Raw genomic sequence first — 24,237 nt, 5'->3', positions numbered from 1 at the left:
GTATCAGCAAATATGGTTGGCTGGTATTTATCATTTAGAGCAAGGGAATTTAAACACATTTTGTTAAAATTTCTGAGTTTTTCCAAGTTTTTCACTAAATGATATTAATTATATCTATTTATTTCAAATAAATTTATATCAACCTCCTTTATATTCAATAAAAACCAATTTTATTAAAACATTTAATTCCCGCTTTCTCCAATCAAATAGTGCTTTACTTAACTCTTGCCGGTCAGATCGAATATAACTGGACGCATGCGCAGTCAGATGGAAAAGCAAATAGGCCGCAAACGGTCATGGATTCAAAAACGTCTCGACAGAATTTCGGTGGCCCGTTGGACACCCATCAGCATTTGTATCTGATTTCTTTCAAAACTAAGGTGGGTTTCTTTTCATTTTATTTGATTGTTCAAAAGGAGATGAAAATTTAATTCTGTTACATATTATCTGCCGCTTTGATTTTGCTGTTCTCGATTGGCTTCCTGTTGTTTAGTAAAAAACCGACCCGATACTCAATACATGTACACGTACGTATGTAGGCTGCCTGCACAAAATAGATAGTATAGTAGGCCTTCCATGTTTCACTAGATAGGCCTATGCGTGCACGGCATCTGTATTGCGCTTTGCGTGATATTACATGTACAGTACATGATGTACAGCACACGTAGGTCTACGCCTCGCCCGAGTCCAGCTGTCATCTCGCATGCATGGTCAGGGAACGGTTCTTTTTGATGTAGTGTAGGCTTGGTACTGGTGGTAGGCCTAGGGCCTAGCTACACCAGTTTTAGATTAATTAAGAAAGAAAAAAAAATGCAAGAAAACCTCTTCGAATGATGTCATTTGCAATTGAAATTACATGTAGGCCTAGGCCCCCTACATCATATGGTGATGTAGGCCCATGACTGTGTTGCAGGCTTTACCATACTGATGCTACCTACATCATGTACCAGTACCAGCTGACAACCCGTAGACCCTACATGCACATGTACTAGCCCATTTTTCTGAGAAAGCGCTTCTCAAGCATGTCAAGGTGATATTAAAGGGTGCATTCCATGGCTACATTTCTCCACACGAGTTCATTAAATGATGATATTTATTTTGTGATCCCACAGATTATCAACAGTAAAATCATAGACATTGTTGGGCAATATTGTCCCTCTTTCCGGGAATAGGTTTTGTCCCCAAATGAAGGGACTTCCTCGAATACAGGGACAGTCCCTGAGTTGTGATGTGTACATTACATTTACATGTGCATGTACCTCTCTACAAAGACAATATGTACTCCCAAGACTCCTCTAGGCTCTACCGGTTAAAAAGGCGATTCGTTGGGTCCCATCAACATGGTAGACTGACTATGTCCAAATGTTAATATACATGTAGGCGATTTGCAGGGTTAACTTCCAGTAATGCAGACTAGTTGGTCACTCGTCATGGTCATACATGTACTTTGTATTTAAAGTTATGTTCAATGAAGAAAGTGCCAGTGTTGTACATGTATGTTTGGAAACTCTGCCATCTTGCACGTTCTGTTTCTGTCCTGACCTTTTCATGTCTGTCATGTCTATTAATGTGTATAGGACGTATAGCTCAGCCTGGCTGACAGAGCAGTAAGACGAAGGCCTACATCAGTAAGTTTTTCCCTGCAGCAGTAAACATGATACCAGTAAATCAACCATCAGAAAGCAGTGATGTCCTTAAATGTCAGATTCACATGTACAGGGTATAGCAGGGAAAAATTTTGATTACTTGGAAAGTTTTCTGAGAGTCTCATACGATGGGGTCTGAGCATACATGTAGGGTGTCAAGTGATGTTGGCATGTGGGAGTCTTTCTGACGTACATGTACTGAGTCATTGACCAGTACATGTATCTGTTGCATGGGTTTGATCTGATCAGATCTGATCTGGGTTTTCAAACGTGTCCAAGTCTGTTTATTGCAACCACAAACATAATGAGTCAGGAAATTCAACATGTTAGCAGCATTGAGTAAAATAAAAATTATGTCAAAGTTTCAACCTCATACTGAAAATTCTAAATGTTACAAAACCTACTGGTATAATTTCTGGTAATAATTTAGTTGAACTTCTCTGCTGTGGCTTAATTTTGGCATGTTGATATTCGTACACGTGTGGTATTGATGCAGCAATGCTGTAGGCACATGTATAACACATTACAGGTAGCAACATATTTTTCAAAATGAAAAAGAAATTTGCTATTTCCTTGCAAGTCAACAAGACTTTTTCCTTTTTCCAAGAATTTTTCCTTTGAGAAGAAACAAAAAACCAGAAAACAAAGGCACAAAAAATCCTGCTGGGCATGACACTGTGATGGGGTAGGATTTTGAAGTTAAGATGAAGTGAAATTTAATTGGTCTAAACTGACTCTGAACAGACTCAATTTATTTTTAAATCTATACATGTGTACTCATCAGAATCTTCCATTTTTCAAACAAAACTCATGAAGTACATGTATTTCCAAGTTGGTGGTTAGATTTTCCGGACTCTTTCTGATATTGTGTCTAAACTCTAAAGTAAAGCAGCTTAAACTCAGACAGATTTTGAATTTACATGTAGATCTGTTTTGGTACCAGTACATGTACATGTACATACATGTATTTTGTTCGTAACAAATGGTAAAATACATGGAAACTTTAACCCAAAAGGGGGAGGGGTTAAAAAAAAAGGTGCCAAGGTTAAATGGAAGCAAGAGGGGACAAAAACTAATATTTTTTTTTACTAGGCCTTATTCGGATTGATCACTGGACAACAGCATGATGACACAGAAGGAAAGAACGGTTGACCTGCTAGGGACATACATATACATGTGCAGGAGCTAAATTTGGGTAATAGTATTTCTGACATAGTACATGTATCTCTTACAAGAAGAAGTGGGTCAGGCATCCTCACATAGGTGTACATGTGTCAGGATGATCAACCTGACATGTCTGGGGAGATCTTGGTACTGAGTAAAAGGATGTTGCCATTCTGCTTCAAGAATGAAAAAAATACCTACTTGCACAGTGTACATGTACCTGTACTGTAAATTTATCCTTGACCATTTCTTTTTCGAAGAAAAACATCTTTAGCTGTTGACAACTTGGGCTAGAGGTACATGTACATGTATGACAGTTGTTTATGTGACATCATATGTTTATGTCTTCATCAACTCAGTGTGCATCTCAGCAGGCTCACTCCTAACCAGTGATTCATCATGCACAGTTCATGGTTTATTTAATTGAATCCACACCACAGGTGCACATGTACATGTAGATGGCATGTTTCATTAGGCCCATTATTCAGGCATCTAGATCATCTTTCATTGAATGTTTATTTTACTATCACTGGATTGTAAACCATAAGTGTCAAAATGGGCCAACAATGCAAATTTACATGTGTTCAAATAAACTCCATGGAAATAAATACATTCCTCTTGTGCACTGTATTCATATGTACTATTCTAATAAAGTGCATGAGTTAAGTTTATATAGATGCCACCAATAAGTCCAATATCAAGATATAATCCTTTTTTTTATTCAAAGAAGGTACATTGTTACATAAAATATGACAGCTTGGTATTGGTACATCAGACGTAGTGGGTTTTTTTGGGGGGGGCGTTGGCTGCAAAAAGTTACATGTGCAAAGCCGTGGCATGTGCATTCAGTAATGCAACAGTTGTACATATTTACATCTGTGATGAAAGGCTAAAGCAGCGTTTTGTTAAAAGTGTACCTACATGTATTGTACTCCAGACCTTGAGACTATACAGTATTCACATACATGTAAATATGCACAATACAATACATGTACCGTAAGTAACATCACAGTCATAGTAGGCAAAATATTTATGTTCCCACATGTATATTGTGCGTAATGCTTAAATGTACATGTACAGTACAACTGCAATGTTTACTGCTAAATATTGTCTTATAAAAAGACTATAATCATTTCTGTAAACCTTGCCAACTTCATTTTCCATGCCAGTACCATCACGAGAGTGTACTACACACTGTGCTTTGATGCTTTCAAAATGTTTCTTCCATGTGCATGACTATTCAATTCCATGTGATTATTCCAGTTGGTATGGCATTCTCTTTTTGCCCCCTTTGGATGAGTCATCAGTTATGCAGTCATAGTCCTGTTAGTTTCGTGACTTAAAGACAGTCTGAGAGACTGCCTAAGGACTTAAGGATGTGAAGTAGGACGTCTGTGTGTTCATCATTATCTCTGATTCACTGATTTTGTGTGATAGTCTTGAAATTAATAAGTACATGTACATTTACATGTATGAAATTATCCTTGTCCAGAATATTAAGGTATCCTTAGGAATTTTAGTTTAATGCTACAGTACACACATGTACATGTATGGGTGTGTGTGCAGTAGGCTTGTGATAATTTCAAGCCTGAATGCTTTATATTCAATCATACTGTGATATTAGTCACTCCTTTTAATAAGGTAATGTGGTTACAATTAGGCCAAATTAAAAAAATATGAAGCAGTGTCTTGTCTCTGCCTGCTTCCGTTTTTCCCTACTATGGTGGCCCTGGAGGGACATCACCAGTCGTCAATATTGATGTCAATATTTGCGACCAAATTTATGACCCACTCTTCAGTCGCAAATAGTACCATCAATAGTCTCAACCAAAATGCACTCGCTCTCTGGTCTCAAATATTGCCGTCAATATCTGTGACCAAAATTCATGACTTGCTCTAAAGTCGCAAATATTGACACCAATATTTGCGACCAAATTCACGTCTCGTATCTCCTGCACAAATATTGCCGCGATTTTTTTCCAGCAAGCCAGGTAGAGAGAGAAGTTGCTTGGCTATAGACACAGCAGTTGCTTTTTAATATTGTGACTCATGCGTTGTGCCAAAACTGCCCATCCAAATAATGACTTGAGGTCAAGCCAAAAAATGTAGGTCATTGTGCCTGTGCATGAGCACTTTATTTCTGCCTAGCTTGCTGGGAAAAATTCGCGGCAGTATTTGCGACCGGAGATATGAGTCGTGAATTTTGTTGCAAATATTGACGGCAATGTTCGTGACCAGAGAGCAAGTCGTGAATTTTGGTTGTGACTATTGATGGCAATATTCTCGACCAGAGAGCAAGTCATAAATTTGGTCACAAATATTGACATCAATATCGACCATTGGCGATGTCCCTCCAGGGTCACCATACCCTACTTACTGCCTCATTGTATTTTGTAATCAGCCATACATGTACATAGTACATGTTGCTTTTGAGCATATGTACAATGTACACACATGTACAATACTGCATGTACGTTGGGCCACTTGGGTGGGGTAAACTTTGATGCCACTTTGACTTATTTGTGGGACTTTCAAAGAAAAACTATGCAGCAATTGGTAGAGGAATCTGTATTCGTTGTTTTTGATTGGTTATTTGGCATTGTAACAGGTCAACGATGAACATCAACCCCTTTTCACCAATTTGTAACGGCTCAAGCTCTGCCCACATATCAAGTGAAGAGAACATTGGGGGACTCTTCCAACCTACACTACCCCAGCCACTTCAACCTCAACCCCAGAGACCTGCCTTAGCACCCTTGTCGATACTGAAGACATCTAGCAGAGATAATATAATTGTATCACCACCAGCCAGTAAACATCTGAAGGTAAGTCTCCAACTCTCCATTCACTTCTTCAAACTGCTTTCTAATGCTATTGAGTGTAATTTTCATCGCAGCCTTTTTCCGAACCTGCGGTGCCAAGTTAAATTTCTTTTCATGTTTACAATGAGGCTAAACCTTCAACTAAAGTCTGACACCATTCACATCAATGATTAACAATTACCATCAACATATGTCAATGGAGCCTACCTGTCATGCACACGTACTCTCTCTGAGCCATAATTCATTGAATCTGCCTTCTGTTTGAAGATCAATGTGTTGCAGTCTTTTGCACAGACACATACATGTACACACATTTTGTGGTTTTATGCTTCCATATGTCACAAGACCTTGTCTTGGCTGCCCATGTTGCTGAACTTGCATTTGGTGAAATCATTACCACCTACATGTATGTGCTATTTGATAAACATGTACTGTACTGGTACATATTTACCCATTTTTTCACCAAGGCATACATGTACGTGTAGTGTCTCATATATCTACATGTATGTATGTAAAAAGCATCTGGCCACTCCATACAAGCTGTTAAATTACCCGGTAATCCTATGCACCCTTAAATATGTACAATTTTAATTATGTGTCCATGTATGTACGGTACTGGTAGAGTATGGTGTATTCTACGGGCATTTTAACAGTTCCAATTTTATTTGTATATGTCATGTACTGGTGGTGTTGCATAGTTTTTAGATATTTTTTATACCAGTCATTTAATTTTTCTGTTTGTGTGCGACCCCGTCATGAACACCATTGCGTACATATATATCTATCCGTCCAAGCTGTCTGTCATGCCTTGATGCAGTTAAGTAGAACCAGCTAGCTTTCCTCCGCCTTGCATACCACACATAGCACTAAGGCCTGCAGTATTACATGTGTTGTGTATGGATAAGGAATGCGTTGTAATGCCAACAATGTGCATTGCTGGAGTAAACCAGGCTGTCAGGAGTGTCATCCTGATGATGGTTGACCTCCAGATGGTGGAGTACATGTACACACAGTACATATGCACACATACATGTACATGTACAGTGTACCGGTACATGTACGTACGGTGTACCCTATCCAGATGAAGTTCATGTACGTACATGTATATGATTCGTCTACTCGGTGTGTACAGATACATGTATCCTACATGCAAATGCATTGAAGTTCTGTACTGATGTTCCAAGAACCAGCACTGCGGTATCATTTTCTTATGCACTTGTTCTGTATGTGTATTGTTATGCCCCTGTGTAGTCTGGTGAGCAAGTCTGAGAAAAAATAGAATGTTTTGTGCTCTGTCCATGTAAATGATGTACATGTATAAACTGGATGTTAGATTAAATCTTTCTCTCAAACCTTTGCAGTTCAGTGTGTTTTGCATATACTTTTGATAAGATAAACGTAAACAGTTTTTTCATGCAAATCAATTTTTAAAGTACCGGTAAATGTTTATTATAACAATGTTGCATTTGCATAAATTGGTTTGGATATTATAGCATGTGGTTTCCATGTCCACTATTGGATGAAGGGTCAGTTTGACGTTACTTTTCACTTTGCTTGTTGGTTGATGCAGGATATTTCCTGGATTTGTCAATTGCTCTTTCCAAACCCTGTCTGAAGAATTCCCAATACCCTTATCATTTTAGCCCCTTCTGGAGTGCACCTGTCTGTAGTCATATTGCAACTAGCTGGCTTGTCAAAGCTGACATACTGATAGCTTTAATCAGGATATGTGTCATACTGGACCTCTTTAAAGGGACAAACCATGAACCAGGTCCACTGGTAGACGTGTACAGTATGAACCTGTACACCTGACCTGATATTATTGCTTAGATGCTAGTTTAGATGCTATGTTGCCAGAGTGAACTCTGTCGTACATGTTATAGCCAGACTAATGTACATGTGCATTTTGCTGGTGTATGCGCATTATACACGTACATGTACACGTGAAGATGATGTACATGAAGGCTGAAGCATTTGCTGACCGCTCCAGGTTCTGGAGGTACAATGTTCATGTAGTTATGGCACACTGCTCAATGTGAAGACTGTATTACGTTGACTCTGTTTGTACTGGTATCAAAAATTGGCCCAAACATTTTTTGCTGTTTTATTCATAGACTACCCATGCTCATTCACATAAATGTTTGCCTCGATATTTGATCCTGCTAGAACTGCTCTTGAAAGGTCTGCTGCTCCTTTATTGTTCATTGACCTTCATAATGGACTCATCTTCTTCCTTCCGAATTGTAGCAGAGTAAGTCCTAAGCCAGTTGGTCTTCTGAAATTGGGCTATAAATGACAGGTTCCTCTCTTAGAGAGCAGTGTCGTGCTTGGTGCACATGTACTGTATGTATGGGACTACTCATGTACATGCATCTGTAATCTCTCTTTTGATTTTTGTTATTATTCATTGATTTTAAATTAAAAACCAACCAACTACCAACCATGATGGTCATGCCAGTCATGGGTGATGTAAATTCTCATGAGGGGAGGCAATCAGCGGAAGAAGACATCCCCCATTCACCTCAGCGTGGTCCAAGGGGACGTTATAATGATGTCCAAAGACTCAACTACACTACTGTGGAGAATATCAACTTCAACAGGGACCATGCCAAGCATAAGCCAGCCCAGCGATCATTTTCACTGCCAGCTATCCCTGTCAGTGACCAGTACAGGTTAGGTCAGGTGTCGGTCAAGCAGTCTTCTGCAACTGGTGTAGATCACATCAGGCAGCTTGCTGAAGCATCTCAGACCCGGCCTCGTTTCATGAGTGTTCAAGAAGCTCTGAGTGAGGAAGACTGGACATGTCGTGCCAGTTTACCATTTGTAAGAGGCGAAGCTGATGGCAAACCTGATCAATCCACACATGAGCAGCATGAGACCTGGGCCATTGGTGACCCTTTCCCTGAACAGTGTGGACCTGAAAAGGATCAGTTTGGACCAACTCTGTCCAATCTGGATCACCAAATTGAACCTGACCAGTTTGAGTTGGCTGCTGAAACTCCTTACAATCCAGCATCACAGGACAAAGAGAATAGTGCTTTTCCAAAAGATGTGGTCAGTGAAGAAGGATGTTTTCCGATTGAAGGTCTGAAAGAGCAGGACGTCTTGGAAGTGTTGCAGGCTCTTGGTGCTGATACAGATGAGGATCCGTTTGACAGTCCTCTCTCCTCCTTACCTAATGAGACGGAGTTGTGTCAGGTGGAGCAGTCATTGACTACTGAAGCTGAGCTGCGTGATCTCCATGTCAATGACAATGAGCTGCGTTTCCTTGAGAAAGAGCTAGACGTTGAGGGGAGTCACATGCAGGAAGTGGCCAATCACTGCGAGGCACTTCCCGCATCTATGCTGCTGCCTTCAGAGCCAAGAAGCTGGGAGCCTCAAGATGTACACCAAGATGCAACCCTGCTGCCTGGCTCAGGACAAGACAACAGGCAGATACAGCCTGAGGTAGCTTACAGACCTCTGCATGGGTTTGATGTGCCTACCATAAGATTGCCATCATTGTATAGTTTGCTCAACCTTAACAGGACATGAGCGTGAAACTGCAACACGGACATACATCCATTTGAACATTGCACATAGATTGTATGCCTAATAACATACATGTACATGTCATATTTGTCAGTCTTAATGGTTTTTATGAATTTTCATTAACACCTATAACAATGTCTGTTTACTGTGCATGACATTCTTTGATGCATGGAGAATACGTGACTTGTCGGCTTAATAGTGAAAAAGTATGAAATGATCTGTCAGTTTGTATAAATGTACTTTTTGTATTCAGAGATGCTTTCATTTCTTTTAATTTTCAAGAAAATGCAATCTACCATGCCATTATTTTGGATCTTGATCATTCATACAAACATTAACCCTAACCCATCTCAATCCTCCAAAATCCTCCAGGTGGTTTCAGAGGATTTTGGAGGATTCAGGATGAATGGTGATTTGAACATTGCAGCATTTGATGGATGAATAGTATTTTAAAAGCTAGAGGATTGAGGATGAATTCTGATTTATATGTAAAAGCTCGAGGATTTTGGAGAATCTAGAGTGAATGGCAAATGAAGTACTAAAAATCAGTCACAAAGTGGTGCATATAGTCACACATTATACTGTTTGCAATATACATGTACCCAAGGAAAATGCGTTCCATTGTTCACTGCTGGTGGTCATAAATGACACATCCCTCAACTACAGTGTGTTAAAACAAAGGCACATGTCTGCTTTATTACAAAAGTAAAGCCATCAGCCAACCCTGCAAGAAACCAGCTTCAGCCCAGCAACCAACCTGATTTGCCCAACCCCCCCTCCCCCCAAAATCCCCCAAACCCCATTTGAAGTATGTACATGTAGGGCCATGAAGGATTTTGGAGGCTTGAGGATTCAGGTACCTCTCATTTTGTGCGTAAGCAAAAGAGGATTTTGGAGGATTGAGGATGAATGCAGTTTTTGAAGTTGGGCAATATGGACAATTCTTAATAGTGCGCCCCCAAGTGTTTGCAACGCATTGGCCAATCACGATGCGTGAAATTTGTCAATTTTTGCATGTTGTGATTGGCCAATGCATTGCAAACTGTTGGAGGCACACTATTGTGAATCGCTTGTATTTAGAGGATTTTGGAAGATTGAGGATGTGCCCCAGCAAAAAGACCTTTTGGGTTAGGGTTAATGATATGAAGTGTATGCTAACAGTTTTCAATCTACAATATACATGTAGCTAACTGCACAAAACATTTGGAGTTTTATTTAATGGCTGGTTGATGATCATAGAGCTTGCATATGTCCAATTATTTTAAATCTAAATACCACTTGATTATTAACCCTAACCCTCCTCAATCCTTCACCTGTTGGAGGGTTGAGGACGGTTAGGGTTAATGAATCTATTAATAACAATCTAAATGAGCAAATGAAAAAAGGAGAACTGCAGACCGTCTATACTGGTGTGTACATGTACGTATGCATGCTTGCCTATTGGAAACAGTGGCATTTTCAATGTAGCCATGTTAGTTTTTAAAACATCCATTTTCTAATTTTAAAAATCAAAAGAAAATTTTTATACCTACATGTGACAAGTATTGATTCTCTAAATGGTAGTGATGAAATAAATGTTTCATCAAATAACTAAGGATTCTACAGTTTCAAAGTCTTCACAGAAAAAAGTGGCTTTGAACTGTAGATAGATGTACAAATTACCTGTCCTCTCTGCATGCACATGACAGATGTTTCTTCAGCTGAATAGATTGTTAACATCAGGAGCACTATCTTGATTTCAATCAGGTGACTTTTGAGACTCCAGCTCGTGGCCCTGTCGCTCCATGTCAAGTAGCCAATCAGGAAGCCTGGGACATCTTACGACAGCTGGACGAGGAAGAGCGTTGGACTGAGCGTGTGCAGGTTGTCACTCGCCAGGACCACGAGGAGTACACACATTTCGCTCGGGAATTCTTGGAAGAGATAATTGATAATTTGCCAATCAGGTACCAGTATTCATGTGACAGCTTGGCGTGAATTCAGTTCAGGTCCAACTTCTGTGCTTTTTGAAAACTGGCTACTGCTCAAATAGTGTATAGCAGAAAACGATAGGCATGTGTGAAAACATGGAGGTTTGACATTTCCTTGCTTGATATGTTTGAACCGGTACACCGTGTGCGACTTAAAACCTCATACATGTACATGTAGGTGGACTTTGCCTCTGTGGCTTAATTCCAAGTTTCCAACATTTTGTAATTTCTCTTAGAGAGTCATCGGCATCCCCAGTGGTGCCAGTAGACGCCAACCTGCCCTCCGAAGAATCTGCCACGGCTGAAAAAGAAAAAACAGTGGACTTTAGAAGTTTCTGTGAAATACAGGAGGAACAGAAGGAAAACTTGCCTCCACCTGCTCCAGAGCAAACCTCCAAAATGGAGGAAGGTAAAATAGGATGTCGATTTAACCTCTGTGGTTTTCAACATGACATTTGCTGGACCAAATTTAGCTTCCATCAGTGGGCTTTTTGTGAGATTTGAACTCAACATCTTTTTCTTTGTATTTTTCTTGACTGTTAGGGTTCCCTAAGACAGGGAAAAACATCTATGACGTGAGTGATGAGGACCTCCAGAATATGAATCCCTTCCAGACAGGGTCCAAGCTACAGAACTCGCCCCCGCTACCAGCCAGTAAGAAGTCTGCTGCACCAGAGTTTAACTACGATGACATCAAGGATCCATTTGGGACATCCAGTAAAATCCAGAACTCACCTAAGAGATCGCCTAAGAATGCTGTCCACAATGCAAGGTCTGTAGCCAGCTTCTTGGTTGCTTTAGGTCAAAGTTTGGTTTCTGTTGTCAGTTTCCCATCACAAGTATTCACTTCAGAGCCTGAATGGAAGATCATGTATCAGTGGAAACCGATGTATAAACAATATAGAACATTTTCTGCTATTTGCAATTTTTTCGCTTTACATACATTACCATTTTCCTGATGGTTTATACTAGTAGTGGTCTGAGTAGAGAAAATTGAGTTTCATGAGAACTGTTAATTTGATTAAGCTCTGAACTTCTCTCTTGAGATCTTAAGAAATTTGCCAACCGTTGAATTTTGTTGGTAAAAATCTGTCGGAAGACAATCAAGGCAATGCAGTCTAGCCTGAAGGAATGACGAGGCATTCATGTTGTTCTGTTAATTTTGTTTTGATATCCACCTGCTCTCACTTGTCTATTTGCACCTGTCTGTGTTTATTGCTTTGCCTGCTCTGCCATGCTTTTCAGTGATAAAATAAACCTTCGTCTTTTGCGCCCTAATTTCAAATGCAGAATGCTCTATTTGCATCTCCAAAACTCAACCAGCAACAAGAAATTGTAATGAAGAGAATCCTCTTTTGATTCAACTGCAAAATTTGAAATCAGAGGAACACACGTACCGTAGATGCAATAATTATCAGACTGTTTATTTTGATAGAGTAGAAATAAAGTTAACCAGTCAAGGGAAAGAATCTGGAAAAGACTGAAACTCAGCACTTAATTTGTTTGTCACATTCAGCTGTCTCTTTGCAGCTTTTACACTGCCTTCATCTTGAAAACTTAGTAACGCTGTCACATTTGCTATTTAAGATATCATTTTGGTTGCTTTCTATGATTTGCTGTCCTGCCTGCTTGTATTTCACTCTAGCACTGAGTTTGACTTTGACGAAACTCAAGACCCATTTACACCTATGAACCAGATGCAGAATTCCCCACAGACATCACCCAAACTCACAATCAACAACGCAAGGTTTGCTCTTGTCTCAATCATTCTTCCATCATAGGAAAGTGTGAAAATCCTGTATCTACATCTACATGTAGATACACACATGGTGTGACCACATGCATTCCAAAACCAGACTGAAGGTACCTCGTATGATGTTTGACAATTCCTCTCCCTCAATTTTGTTTTACACTTAAGAGTGGCCCAGAGTCTAAATTCTATTTGAATATGAACAATTGAAGACTGTGTCAGAGATATGAACTTACCTACTTCACCCTGGTTTTGTAATGGTACATGTAGGTCACTTGTACCAGTTATGTGGGAAAGTCATTCTTCTTGGCAATTTTTTTGGGGGGGTGGGGGGGAATAATTGTGAATCGCTTTGTATCTGCATTGCACAAATTTCTAGTTGAGCATTTCACATGTGTCCTCACAATCAAATTTCTTATTTCACTCGTAAAAATAAATATCTGGCCACACCGATACTGCATTCATTTCTGATTATTTTGCACTTCTGTATGTTTTTGTGGTATGATTTCTTTTTGTGTTTTGGTGGGCATCAGTTTACTATTTTGATTTCAGTTCTGAGATTGCCTTCGATGATGAAACATATCCCTTCAAGCCAAAGAACCAAGTAGAAAATTCACCTCAAATTTCTCCCCCAAATGCTGCCAACAACAACAGGTGTGTGAAGTCACAATGCAGTGGTTTCCTTTCATTATTGCTTCTTTTTGAGTTCTCTGCACTCTTGGATTTTCATTGATTTGTTTGTGGTCTTGTCTCTGCATTTTGTTTTATTTTATTTTGCTGCATTCAGTTTCCTTTATGTTGCTCTGCACTTTCACTCTTTCAGCTCAGAAATCAATTTTGATGACATCAAAGACCCGTTTGCAACCACAAGTCAAATTCCTAATTCCCCCGAGGTGTCACCCAAGCAAGAAATTGATGAGTCAAAGTAGGTTGAAGTTGTGGCTGCTTCGTGTTGTAGGTTCCTGACTTCAAAGTGAAGATGGAAGACAGGAATCCAAAATCTCAACAGATCTTTAACCCTATCCCTTAGGCCCTTTTTGTTAGGGACCCTCCTCAATCCTTCAAAATCCTCTGGCAATTCCTGTTGTTATGTTGAGGCAGGGCGAATGGCATTTTTGAGCAGTGTGATTGATTCAAAAGAAAAATTGGGCTGACTTTACGCATGACTAAACAAAAACAACTCAAGGTCTCACCCACGACCTTCACCTATGGAACCCTTCGCAATAAGCCATGTACTTTTGCCATTCACCCCAATCCTCCAAAACCCCCCGAAGGATTCTGGAGGATTGAGGAGGGTTAGGGTTAAGACACTGCAACTTGAATTACTAAAATTTTATGCTTAAGCATAAATTGTCATTGGTTATGTTGGAAAGGCCGTAGAATAAAAACATTTTTGCGATGCATAACCCAGAAACCTCCACGTGAGTACAGCATTGATTGCTATTGAGTTTAAGATTTCTGCCATGGCTTCTACTTCCATGTTCATTAATGAACATAAAGAGACATTAGCACCGTTGCTGATTTCCAATGCATCTGCATAAACCCACCTTGCATATGTGTTACAGTTTGGAGACCAACTTTGACGGAGTTCAAGACCCATTTTCCTCCAAGAAATCGCTGCAGAACTCTCCAGATTCTTCACCTAAAAATGTTACCAGAAAAGCAAGGTTTGTGCGGCCTTACATATTTGTAGGTTGGGTTACGTAAAAAGGGAGAACTTGATGCCTGTGGTGAAATGTGAACTTACCTATAAAGTAATGTCTCTATGTGGAATTTTAGACTGCCATAGACTAAGTATGAATACAAGTATATCATGTGAAGCTATTAGAATTGATATTTAGCCAATTTTTCTCTCGGTAGATCGACACCCAAGGGTCGCACCCCAACAAAGGCATCTAAGAAATCTCCATCACCAAAGTCCAGTCCCTCCAGTTCCTCGGTCACCAAGAGTAATGACTCCATGACTGCTGACGGCGATAATGTTGATAATATTGCCACTCAGAAACCCACTCTGGAAGTCACTCCCTTACCTAGAGAAGAGGACTCGGATTATCATTCAGGGCAGATCAAGACAGACAAGAAGTACGAGCAGTTTATGGAGTCTGAAGAGTTTGTACTTGCCCCAGAAGAAGGTGGGTTCAAGATGTTGTTGTGTCTGACACAGTGATGTATGTAGTAATTCTTAGTCAAATGGGATTGTTAAAAAGCTGAAGATTATCGGTTTCGTCCTTAATAAACACAGCCCAAATTTAGCAAAGATAAGACATTTTTGAGCCATTTCCATCTTGAAAAGTAGACTGAATCGGATGGTATTTGTGTGAAATTTTGTTGATGTTATGATTAAATGATTCTTGGTTTCTTTCCTACAGCCTCAGGAGTCAAACAGGGTAACCAGGTGGAAAATGAAGATTTCAGACCAGCCGAAGAAGGTATGTCACATGATCACGTCACATGACTATATCTGGAGGCTATGGTTGCATCCGAATCTGTTGTCTAGGTCTTCCCTCCATTGGAAATGTGCGCAGACGCGTAGACAAGAGACCTAACCGTAGCTCTGGAAGCCCGTTTCGGACACGGCCTATGCCACAACTTTGTGATACATGTATTCTTGGCACATTGTCACAACTGTCACCACCTTACATTGTCCCGCGCCTAGTACGTCCTACAACTGCAGTAGCCATTGATGTCTTCTTGCACTCAAACTGTCTTCTTTGACAGTAGCTTAGAATTCATATGGAGTATAAAAGGTAAATTAAAGTGAAAAAATAAAACTGGGGCTTCAATGGAATAAGAAATTCTCAGGGGGCCTTTCTTGGGTTGACAAAACTAAATGTCTAGAAGCATTCAAGGCATGAAAACACCTCTTTTGCTTGATTGGTTTATTGCCATTTGGACTACATAGTATGCACACTCTGTTTTCATTCAGAAATTACTCGGTGCCACAGGGATTTAAATTGGAGCCCTGTAAACAAACAAGGCATATAATATATTGTTCTATCATTCATGCCACGCCCCCTTTCCCATCGCTTGACCACACCCCTATCAGGCCTTACTGTACGAGGCCTGCAAAGGGATATAAGCTTTGAAGAGATGGAATTTCGTTTGGCGGAGGAAGGTAGGATGAACTGGTGGTGTTAACATCCCCCATTCCATCTCATCCCATCCCTCCCAATCCTGACCCTTCCTGACCATCAGACCACAGAAACTTCTGTCTGAATTGAGAGAGGAAAATGTAGTGTGTTTCTCAGATGTCCTCAGCTTAGCACACTCACAAGGTCACTTCAGCATCAGTGTTGTTATTTCCTGTAAGGTGGTCATTGTCAATAACGCTCTGTGTGTAGCAGTGTGTTGCTGCTTTTTGTACCCAGTGCACTGATTTGTTTGATCGTGCGATATGTACATGTAGGCAGAATAGTCCATAGCTAGAAGGGAACAGAGGGTTAGCATGAGAAGACACCCTCCCCGAAGTTCAGTCATTTGCACCAGACATTGAAACGCCCAGACTGCATTTTCTCCACTCATATCCAAGTTGAAGTTTCATCAGTGGGTTTTTTTTTTCCCAGGTCATACTGGTCATAAATTTAATCCTGTGGTTTGTTTCTGAACACCAAATCCCGTAATCCTATTCTTCATGGTAATTAAGAGTCTGGCACAGCATGTCTGCACTCGTTGTGATAAAGAATTAAAATTGTTTGGTTTTAATTCCTGTGAAATGAGTTGGTTTGGGTTTGTATTGATTTTTACACTTTTATACTTGATACCTGATTGCTTCATTTTTTAAAAATCATTTCAGTCCTGCTGTGCTGTGTTTTGTATTTCTTCTTATCTCTACTTTTATGCTTCTGCTAAATTGTCAGCAAATTGCATGTTGTGTGACGTTGTTCATAACAATGTCAGTGGCAATACATCAGTGATGGAGTAGATTGCTTTAACAGTGTGTTTTGTGTACTTGTAGTTTTCCTGAGGAATTTCCTTTTTCCTGGCATGTTTCCAATCCCTGTCTTCTCTGTGAAGTATTGCTAGAAATTGGTCCCCCTTGAAACTCATTGTGAGAAACCAAAGATTTGTCAGTATGTCTACTGAAGCATGATGAGATGAACATTTCAGTCTAGATTTGGGGTGAGGGCTAAAAAAGTTTTTCCAATTTGTCTTTTAACTCTAAACTGAGGTTTCCCTGATCTCTGAATTACGAACAACTATTACTGATGCACCGCGATGTTTCAAACATCTTTTTATTGAAACTCATGTTCCTTCTGTAATTTATTCACAACTTTACGAAAGATGTGGAATTTAAGAAGATCTGTGCAAGTAAGATAGAAGCCAGTTGGTATGACAAAAGAGTTCAATTTTTTTATGAACTCACAGGGCTCATTCACTCTCTTTAAGTAGTATGCAGAAGATTTTGAAAACTTTGTAGAGTTGGGAATGTTTCTGTAGACTTTCCCTTCAGCTCTGTGGTACTGTCTGCCTGCCCAGTAGAGAGTATGCCTGATGTATTTTGTAGAGCACACCCAGATCCTGATGCTAAGTGTTCTTTAGTTTGCTTTGCTCTTTCTTTCTTGCTTTCTGTCTCTTCCCCCTCAAAGCTGTTGCTCGTGGTCACAGCCAGCTTCTTGAATTCACCAGATTTCATGGCCTTTCCATCCAAGAAGGTAGGGGGCTAGGGGCACCCCATGAACTTCCAGCAAGTCAGAATGCGTCTCCTCTGTATTGCTTTCTTTCCCCCATCATGGATCTCTCCTCTTCCTCTATTGACCCAAAAAGCGTTTGTATTCATTTTGGCTACCCCTATCTACCAGTATTTCTTCTGTAGTTGTGTGCTCAGTGCAACTGCCAAATTACTCAAAGCTTTCATCATTTCTTTTTTCCAAAACCAGTGCTTGGGAATTGGATCATTTTGAATATTGTCTTGAAAATCTCCTTTATTTATTCCTTTTTTTTCCTTTGTATCCATGGCAACTTTTCCCAAGATGATCACATTAGACTTGTTTAAAGGTTTTACATTTTAGTAGCAAACATATTGTGGATAGCTGAGGACAGAGTACAGTAACTGTCAGAGTACAGTAACTGTCAGAGTACAGTAACTGTCAGAGTACAGTAACTGTCAAGAGGCTAATGCGTTTCCTTTTCTTTCCACCTCTGTTTCCCCGGCTTGGTGTCTAAACCACTTGGCAGTGTTAGACTCATTCAAACAAGATCACTTTTTCCTGATATACAAATCAGCTCATTGATTTGACTGCCATGTCTTTTCAACACCGTTTCATTTACAGGTGGATTTCAACTTGTATATATTTTGCTTTTAAACTTGAACCATGAATGTAATGATGCAGAAGCCTTCAACCAAAATGGAGGCTTATAAAATGGTTACTATCAAGTAGAGATCATTGTGTAAGGAAGCTAATTGTTAATCTGGCTGTTGTCTTTCAGTGTTTGCCAGTGCAGATCCTGCTGCATTTGATGTTGACTTCCTAGAAAAGGCTGGCGGTTCCAGTTCGGTAAGTCTGCCCTTGTGATGATAGGGGAAGGGAGGGTTGAGCCCATTTAGTTCCTGTATATTTGTGATTTAATGCCGTATTTGGAACATGTTTAAACTGGGGTTTTCCTTTTTTGGGGCTCAGTTTCAGGAATCGGCGCTTGCAAGACAGTCACTGTATGTGAAATTTGACCCCTTAGTCAATGCACCTGCTGGTAAGTGACCTTTAACCCTAATAGCCTTGAAAAAGCTGTAATACTAAACGTGCTTGCTTATCATCATACACAAAGTCCTAGAAAGGGTGGAATAAAAATAAGAGGAAGAAGGCCTTTTGTGGTAGTAATGGTAGCGATGTCCACTTTATGATACACAGAGATGAAATTTTAAAATCTTGCTCAGTTCAGAACCTGTTCATCAGCAGCCTCTTATTTCCTAGGAATTGACAAGTTTTTAATCTGTCTGGCTTACATCCACAGGTGGTGGAGCTAAGGGTTTACTCCCAACTGTCTCAGAACCCATGATTCAAGAGGACGATGAGGATGATCTCCTACAGATGCAAACTCCGCCCACAGTGACCAGCACAAGACAATCATCCAAGATCCGAGAGAAGGCAATGATACAGAGTGCCAGTAAGGCAAATGCTGAGGGGCGGAGTGGAATGACAGAGGGGGTGGATAGACTACTCGCCTTCAGCCCTCCTAGAAATCAAGATTCTCAGGTACTCTTGATACTTGGCATGGTTGAGCAGTTGCTGTTTTAAAAATGCTTGCCGTCTTACTTTGCGTATCTTATGATGAATAATGTTGAGATTCATTGCAGCATTTCAGTCCACGTTTGGTCAGCCATTTCAACAAGGGCATTATGTATAGCTTTGCCACTCTTCTAACTGATTCCTTGAACATTGAGTCTGGTTGCAAGTCACAAAGGTCCAGTCAAAGGTATGGATCGCAAACATTGAGTCTTCATTTGTGTTGCTGTGTTTGATGCAGATTTGACCTTTTCGTTTGCTCTCTCTTGTTTCTAGGGTACTGATGATGTTGATGCTGATGGACCCAAGTTGTCTGCCTCGTTAAGCGTTGAAGCAGAGGATGAAGGCATTGTTCAGGTATGTCTTAAGTCTATTTGTAATGGAGAAGGTATGACCTTGTGTCGGTAATAGCTTAATGCAAGATTATTGCTTTCATGTGTCATTTTCTTTGTGTTTTCAGCCTTTACGATATTCACAAGCTGATTTGGATGCTGCCATCAAGGAAGCCATCAAAACTGTGCAGAAACAGGTGGGTTGAACTTTTATTGTGGAAAATTTGGTGGGGATTGTCTTCTGTTTGCAACATGAATATATATTCAAAACAAGATCAGGCGTGATGTGTTTGCTTTGGAGCCATGGAGTTTTATGTGCAAGATGAATTAGTAAAATTACACTCAGCAAAATAAAAATGGAGCCATTTGGCAGTGTAGAGCAACTGTAGAAGTAGCAAGGTGTGGAGTTTTTGTCTTAAGTTGAGTCTGTTGCTTTATAACTGCAGAACAACAAGGAAATCAACCAGTACAAGAAAAAGGTTGAAGAAAAGGAGAAGACGATTGCTGCACAGAGTGCTAAACAAAAGGAAACTGACCAAACCACAGAGAACCTCAGGTAGGCTTCAATTTACTTCTTGGCTTCAGGCTTCAGTGGGCTTGTAATGGTGTATCTTTTATATTTCAATGGAACTAAGCAAGTTGTGAGAACTGTGAAAACTTACTTCCCTGGAGAGTGTATCTGTTCCTTCATTTTTGGGAAGCTTTCTCAAAAAATCCAAATGATCGTTTGTGTTTCTTCTGCAGTGCCCTGGTGACGCAGTATGAGAAAGCAATGCAGCAGATGATGGGTAAGTTGACAAATTCTGATTTACTGGAGAATAAAATGAATAATTTTCACATTTATAAGAATCATTATGGTTGCGGTAAATATTTTAGTCCTGTGAATGTTCTTGGTGGACAGAGTTTATCGTCATGGCCTCTTGCAAACTTGATGTGGCTTTTAATGGTACCAATGATTGGTGGTGATTTTGCCTTTAGGTGATATCAACAAGGCCAAAGACAGCTCCCAGGAATCAGTAGCCAGCATCCTGAAGGAGAAGGAACAAGCTTTGGAAGATCTAGCCTCGGTAGAGAATGCTTTCAGTGACCTACATCGACGATACGAGAAACTCAAACAGACTGTAGAGAGTTATAAAAAGGTAGGCCAGGTTGTTGTCTCAGTGGTAGCTTGACCTTATGCGGGCAGCAAGGGGCAGGTTGGAGCGACTACTGTTTGCAGACCACTGGTCGATTTTCCCTGGTAACCTGTGCACAAAAGACATTCTGGATACCAGGGAAAATGAACCAGTGGTTGTCACTCAAACTTCTCCTAGATTAGTGCCCTCAGATGGAATGAACCATGCATGTATTTACATTATTGGACACTTAATGTATCATATTCATAAGAGTAGGCATACCTCCTGGCATGCTTTTCATGTTGACTGTGATAGTGTTGCAGTAGCATGCACATTGTCACTGTTGGCAATTTTTTTGGCATATATGTGGAATGCAGCCTCATTCTCAACCCTAATGATGTTGCAGTCATAGGGTACCAGACTTGTCCCGTCGCCGCTGAATTGTTTTTTCTTTGATATGACAGAATGAAGAGGTTCTGAAGAAGTGTGTGTCAGATTACCAGGCCAAACTCAAGAAGCAAGAGCAGAGGTACCAGACACTTAAAACACACGCTGAGGAGAAGATTGAAAAGTGAGTCAAGTTTGGATACACGTTAATTTAACCCCACTGTTTTTTACATTTACTCAATGTGAATTGCAATACCACAAATGGACTTTGAAGAGAGTTTGCTTTGAGCAGAGAGCTGTCGTACCAGTGTCACCTTTAGCTTCGCTTTTGTAGTTCCCCTGAAACAGGCACTTGTGGGAAACATCTTGAAGTTTTGTTTTGTCTGGTTGATTTCCAGAGCCAACAATCAGATTGACATGGTTAAGAAGAGCTATGAGGGAGAGTTGAGTGCCCTGCAGGCCGCAGTCAAGAGAGAGATTATGAAGGTGGAGAGTATGGAAAAGACTATCGAACAGAAGGTGAAGAGATGAACCAGGAAATAAAACAACTTAATATCTGTAGCAGACATGTTTAATGAAGGGAATAAATATGTGCTTGGCTGGTGGTAACATGCATGTAGGAATGGCTCAGGAGAGTAGACCCAGCAAGAAATGAGACCGAGGGGTACCCCCCCCAACATGTCCAATCCCTATACACATTCCAGACTATTGTTACTTAACACATCTCCCCAAGATGTCTGAAAGAAAATTCCCCAGATCCCTGCGAGAAAATGACCAACACAAAGTAGGGTGGGTTCTCTCCGTCTCATACCTTGCTGCATATGCAGGAGAATGGATGCAACTAATACCCGCCCCCGCCTGCAACTTGGACATTATCAGCATTCATTCTACTGAGCACCGTCCGAGCACATATTTATTCCCATTCATAAATATAATTTCAGACAGAGACTAAGTGGGTCGATAAAGGTCCATGCATTTTGTTCAAGAATGTTGCTTTCATTTCCCCGAAACACCCCTGTCCATTTTGTAATCTATTCCTTGTGCAAACTGTTCACAAGAATCTCCGCATATGATTTGGCATGTGCATGGCAAGCTGCGTGCACACAGACTCTTGACCAATCAGAATTGATTAAACTGTCTTGTAACTAGATGCCAGCTCATGATTTAAGCAACAGGCATTATCACTTCTCAGTGGGCATTGTTAAATGTTAATACATGGTCAAGTTGCACGTTGTTTAATAGGGAGACTGTCTGAGGTATTTGTGAATATGCTTTCACTTCATGTCACTCAAGCGTGAGGAAAACCCTGATATGTTATACGGGTGCTCTTGGTGCTGATTTGATCTGATTTTCACTGACATTATTTAGAAAATCTTTATTCTTCCTCTTTCCACAGACCAAGGAGAACGCTGAGCTGACCAGTATCTGTGATGAACTCATTGTAAAGATTGCAGACAATAAATAGGACTGCGAACTTGCCAGTTAGACAGTTAACTACAGTGACATACGTTTGCTGGCGGGAGGGTTTTGGTCGCCTGAAATGAGTTTCGCTGGTCGACTTTTTCTTGTTACCACTTCATGTATTTATCTCTTGGAGTATGCATTGGCATGAAATTCTCAAAAGTGTTTGTGAAAGTTCCATCCACTATTGTATTTTTTACATGAGCAAATTATCTCAGTGTTACAGTTGTGTGGTAATGGTGTGAGGAACCCAACTCTCTACTAACTCTCTGGGTCACCTTCACCTGGTACAACAAATTGGAAGAACAGCATCAACATCTTTGACCAGAGCTGAAGTTAGTTAGAATCCATTCCAACCTCAAGACTACCAACTCAGAATTGTAACAGCCTGTCAGGAAGATTGTACAAATCACCCTTGGTGCACTCTGGCAATGGAAGGAACGTTGTCACTTTGTTTTCTCCTAACCTCTCACAGCACCTCTTGTATGTTAGGGTAACCTTTTCAATGAATACATGTTCTATTTATTTTGACACAAGTTATAGTTACTTTGAAGAAATATGTTTGGCTTATATTATCTATATGAGAAGCTATTATTAAAGGTCAATTAAATCCTGTTAGTTTGGTTTATGTTCATGAACCAGGACAGGTTAAACAGCTTGAGAATATCCTTCAGACTTTTTTCAAGGAATTAAATGGAATGTAGGTAAACTAGTTTAAGTCACAATCACTTATCATTGTAAAGGCCATATTTGATTATCAATTTAGCTCATTTGAAGTCTCCCAAATATAGGCTCAAAAAATAATACGAATATTAAATAACACCAAAAAATAAACACCATTATCAGCACAAATATGATGCATTATTTCTAGCTATAGCCATTTTCCTTTGGAAGGCAGTTGTAATGTTTTTGCAGTATACAGTACAAAATTGAACAGTCTCTATAGGTGAAAGTTGGGTGACATGTTGACTTGTAACATCAAGCGGTGTCACAATGTCTATGCATCATTGCGTGGAGTGGTATTGTTTTCCCAGTTAAGTACATTCTAATCCTCTGTGTTGATCAGCCATACACTCCATAGAAGGGTCAGTGAACTTTTGTGTACTATTAGATGGTAAACATTTTGTGTAAATACATTTAAAGCATAAATAATATGATGAAACTGTACATAGCTGTATCATACTCTGACATTTTCCAGTGTTTGGGAATTGCGAAGAATTATTGAGTCTGTATGCATGGAAGAAAAAACAAAATCAGATTTCTTCCAGTTTTTTTGTTAGGAGGGTTAGAAAGAATGTTTGTGGTTTGTAAAAGAAAATAATTTTTCTCTAGGCAGTTGTTTGATAAAGCTTGCCAAATTTATAATAGTATATTTATTTGATTTAGTTTGATTCGGCATTTGGGAAAAACGTTTCTAGATTCTGGCTGTTGATTAATGCAGACAAAGCAAAGCAAATCATAAGAATTGCAAGTAAGGTTAAATTCAGGTGCTTTCACAGGTTGTTTTGAACCAGTACACTGTGGGCAGGCCTGGTTAGAGAAATATTAGCTTTTCCTCGGAATTGTCATTTTCTACCATTTGAAGATGAGGGCAGACAAAGCTACACGATTGTCCATCTACCTTCATCCTTTAAGTCACGTGTCAAAACTAAAATGTCATGTAAATAGTGCCGCGGGTTGTTCCTAATTATCACATTCTGTGTGTCGCCAGTGATGATGTAAACAGGTGATAAATCCAGGCGGGAAAACTTAATAAACAATCATTGATGTCTGGAGAATAAAAGAGTTTGAAAGTCAATTTTTTTTTACATCAACCACTTTGTATAAAAAAGATTGAA

At 39.9% G+C, this 24,237-nt stretch overlaps 1 protein-coding gene across 11 annotated transcripts; it reads left to right on the top strand.

Annotated features, from left to right (window-relative positions):
- Positions 1-225: 225 nt before the first annotated feature.
- LOC110979881 (uncharacterized) lies at positions 226-24,182 on the top strand. 11 transcript variants are annotated; one of them, XM_022236025.2, is made up of 24 exons: positions 226-380; positions 5,419-5,635; positions 10,910-11,109; positions 11,370-11,542; positions 11,677-11,905; positions 12,779-12,880; positions 13,436-13,537; positions 13,707-13,808; positions 14,449-14,550; positions 14,744-15,015; positions 15,253-15,312; positions 15,930-15,998; positions 17,470-17,535; positions 18,311-18,378; positions 18,502-18,571; positions 18,833-19,074; positions 19,381-19,461; positions 19,565-19,633; positions 19,883-19,992; positions 20,181-20,224; positions 20,415-20,575; positions 21,016-21,122; positions 21,337-21,457; positions 22,335-24,182. In XM_022236025.2, exons 2-24 carry the CDS (start codon positions 5,426-5,428, stop codon positions 22,401-22,403), a joined length of 2,829 nt encoding a protein of 942 aa, XP_022091717.2. In that variant the 5' UTR covers positions 226-380; positions 5,419-5,425; the 3' UTR covers positions 22,404-24,182. The 11 variants fall into 11 exon arrangements, with proteins under 11 accessions (XP_022091717.2, XP_087001270.1, XP_087001269.1 ...); XM_087145143.1 differs by lacking the exon at positions 226-380 and adding an exon at positions 1,608-1,628; XM_022236018.2 differs by lacking the exon at positions 226-380 and adding an exon at positions 8,091-9,079 and having other exon boundaries at positions 5,495-5,635.
- Positions 24,183-24,237: the final 55 nt, after the last annotated feature.

Source organism: Acanthaster planci, linkage group LG13 (genome assembly GCF_054643075.1).
Source record: "Acanthaster planci isolate LZ-2023a linkage group LG13, COTS_SCS, whole genome shotgun sequence".
Taxonomy (NCBI): Eukaryota; Metazoa; Echinodermata; class Asteroidea; order Valvatida; family Acanthasteridae; genus Acanthaster; species Acanthaster planci.
This window is presented reverse-complemented; position numbering and strand designations above follow the sequence as displayed.

Excerpts from the sequence above, each read along its gene's own strand:
- LOC110979881 (XM_022236018.2), top strand. The coding sequence starts at position 8,093 with ATGGGTGATGTAAATTCTCATGAGGGGAGGCAATCAGCGGAAGAAGAC. Across the intron at positions 14,551-14,743 it reads AATGTTACCAGAAAAGCAAG|ATCGACACCCAAGGGTCGCA; the intron begins GTTTGTGCGGCC and ends TTCTCTCGGTAG. Across the intron at positions 18,379-18,501 it reads AGGCTGGCGGTTCCAGTTCG|TTTCAGGAATCGGCGCTTGC; the intron begins GTAAGTCTGCCC and ends TTTGGGGCTCAG.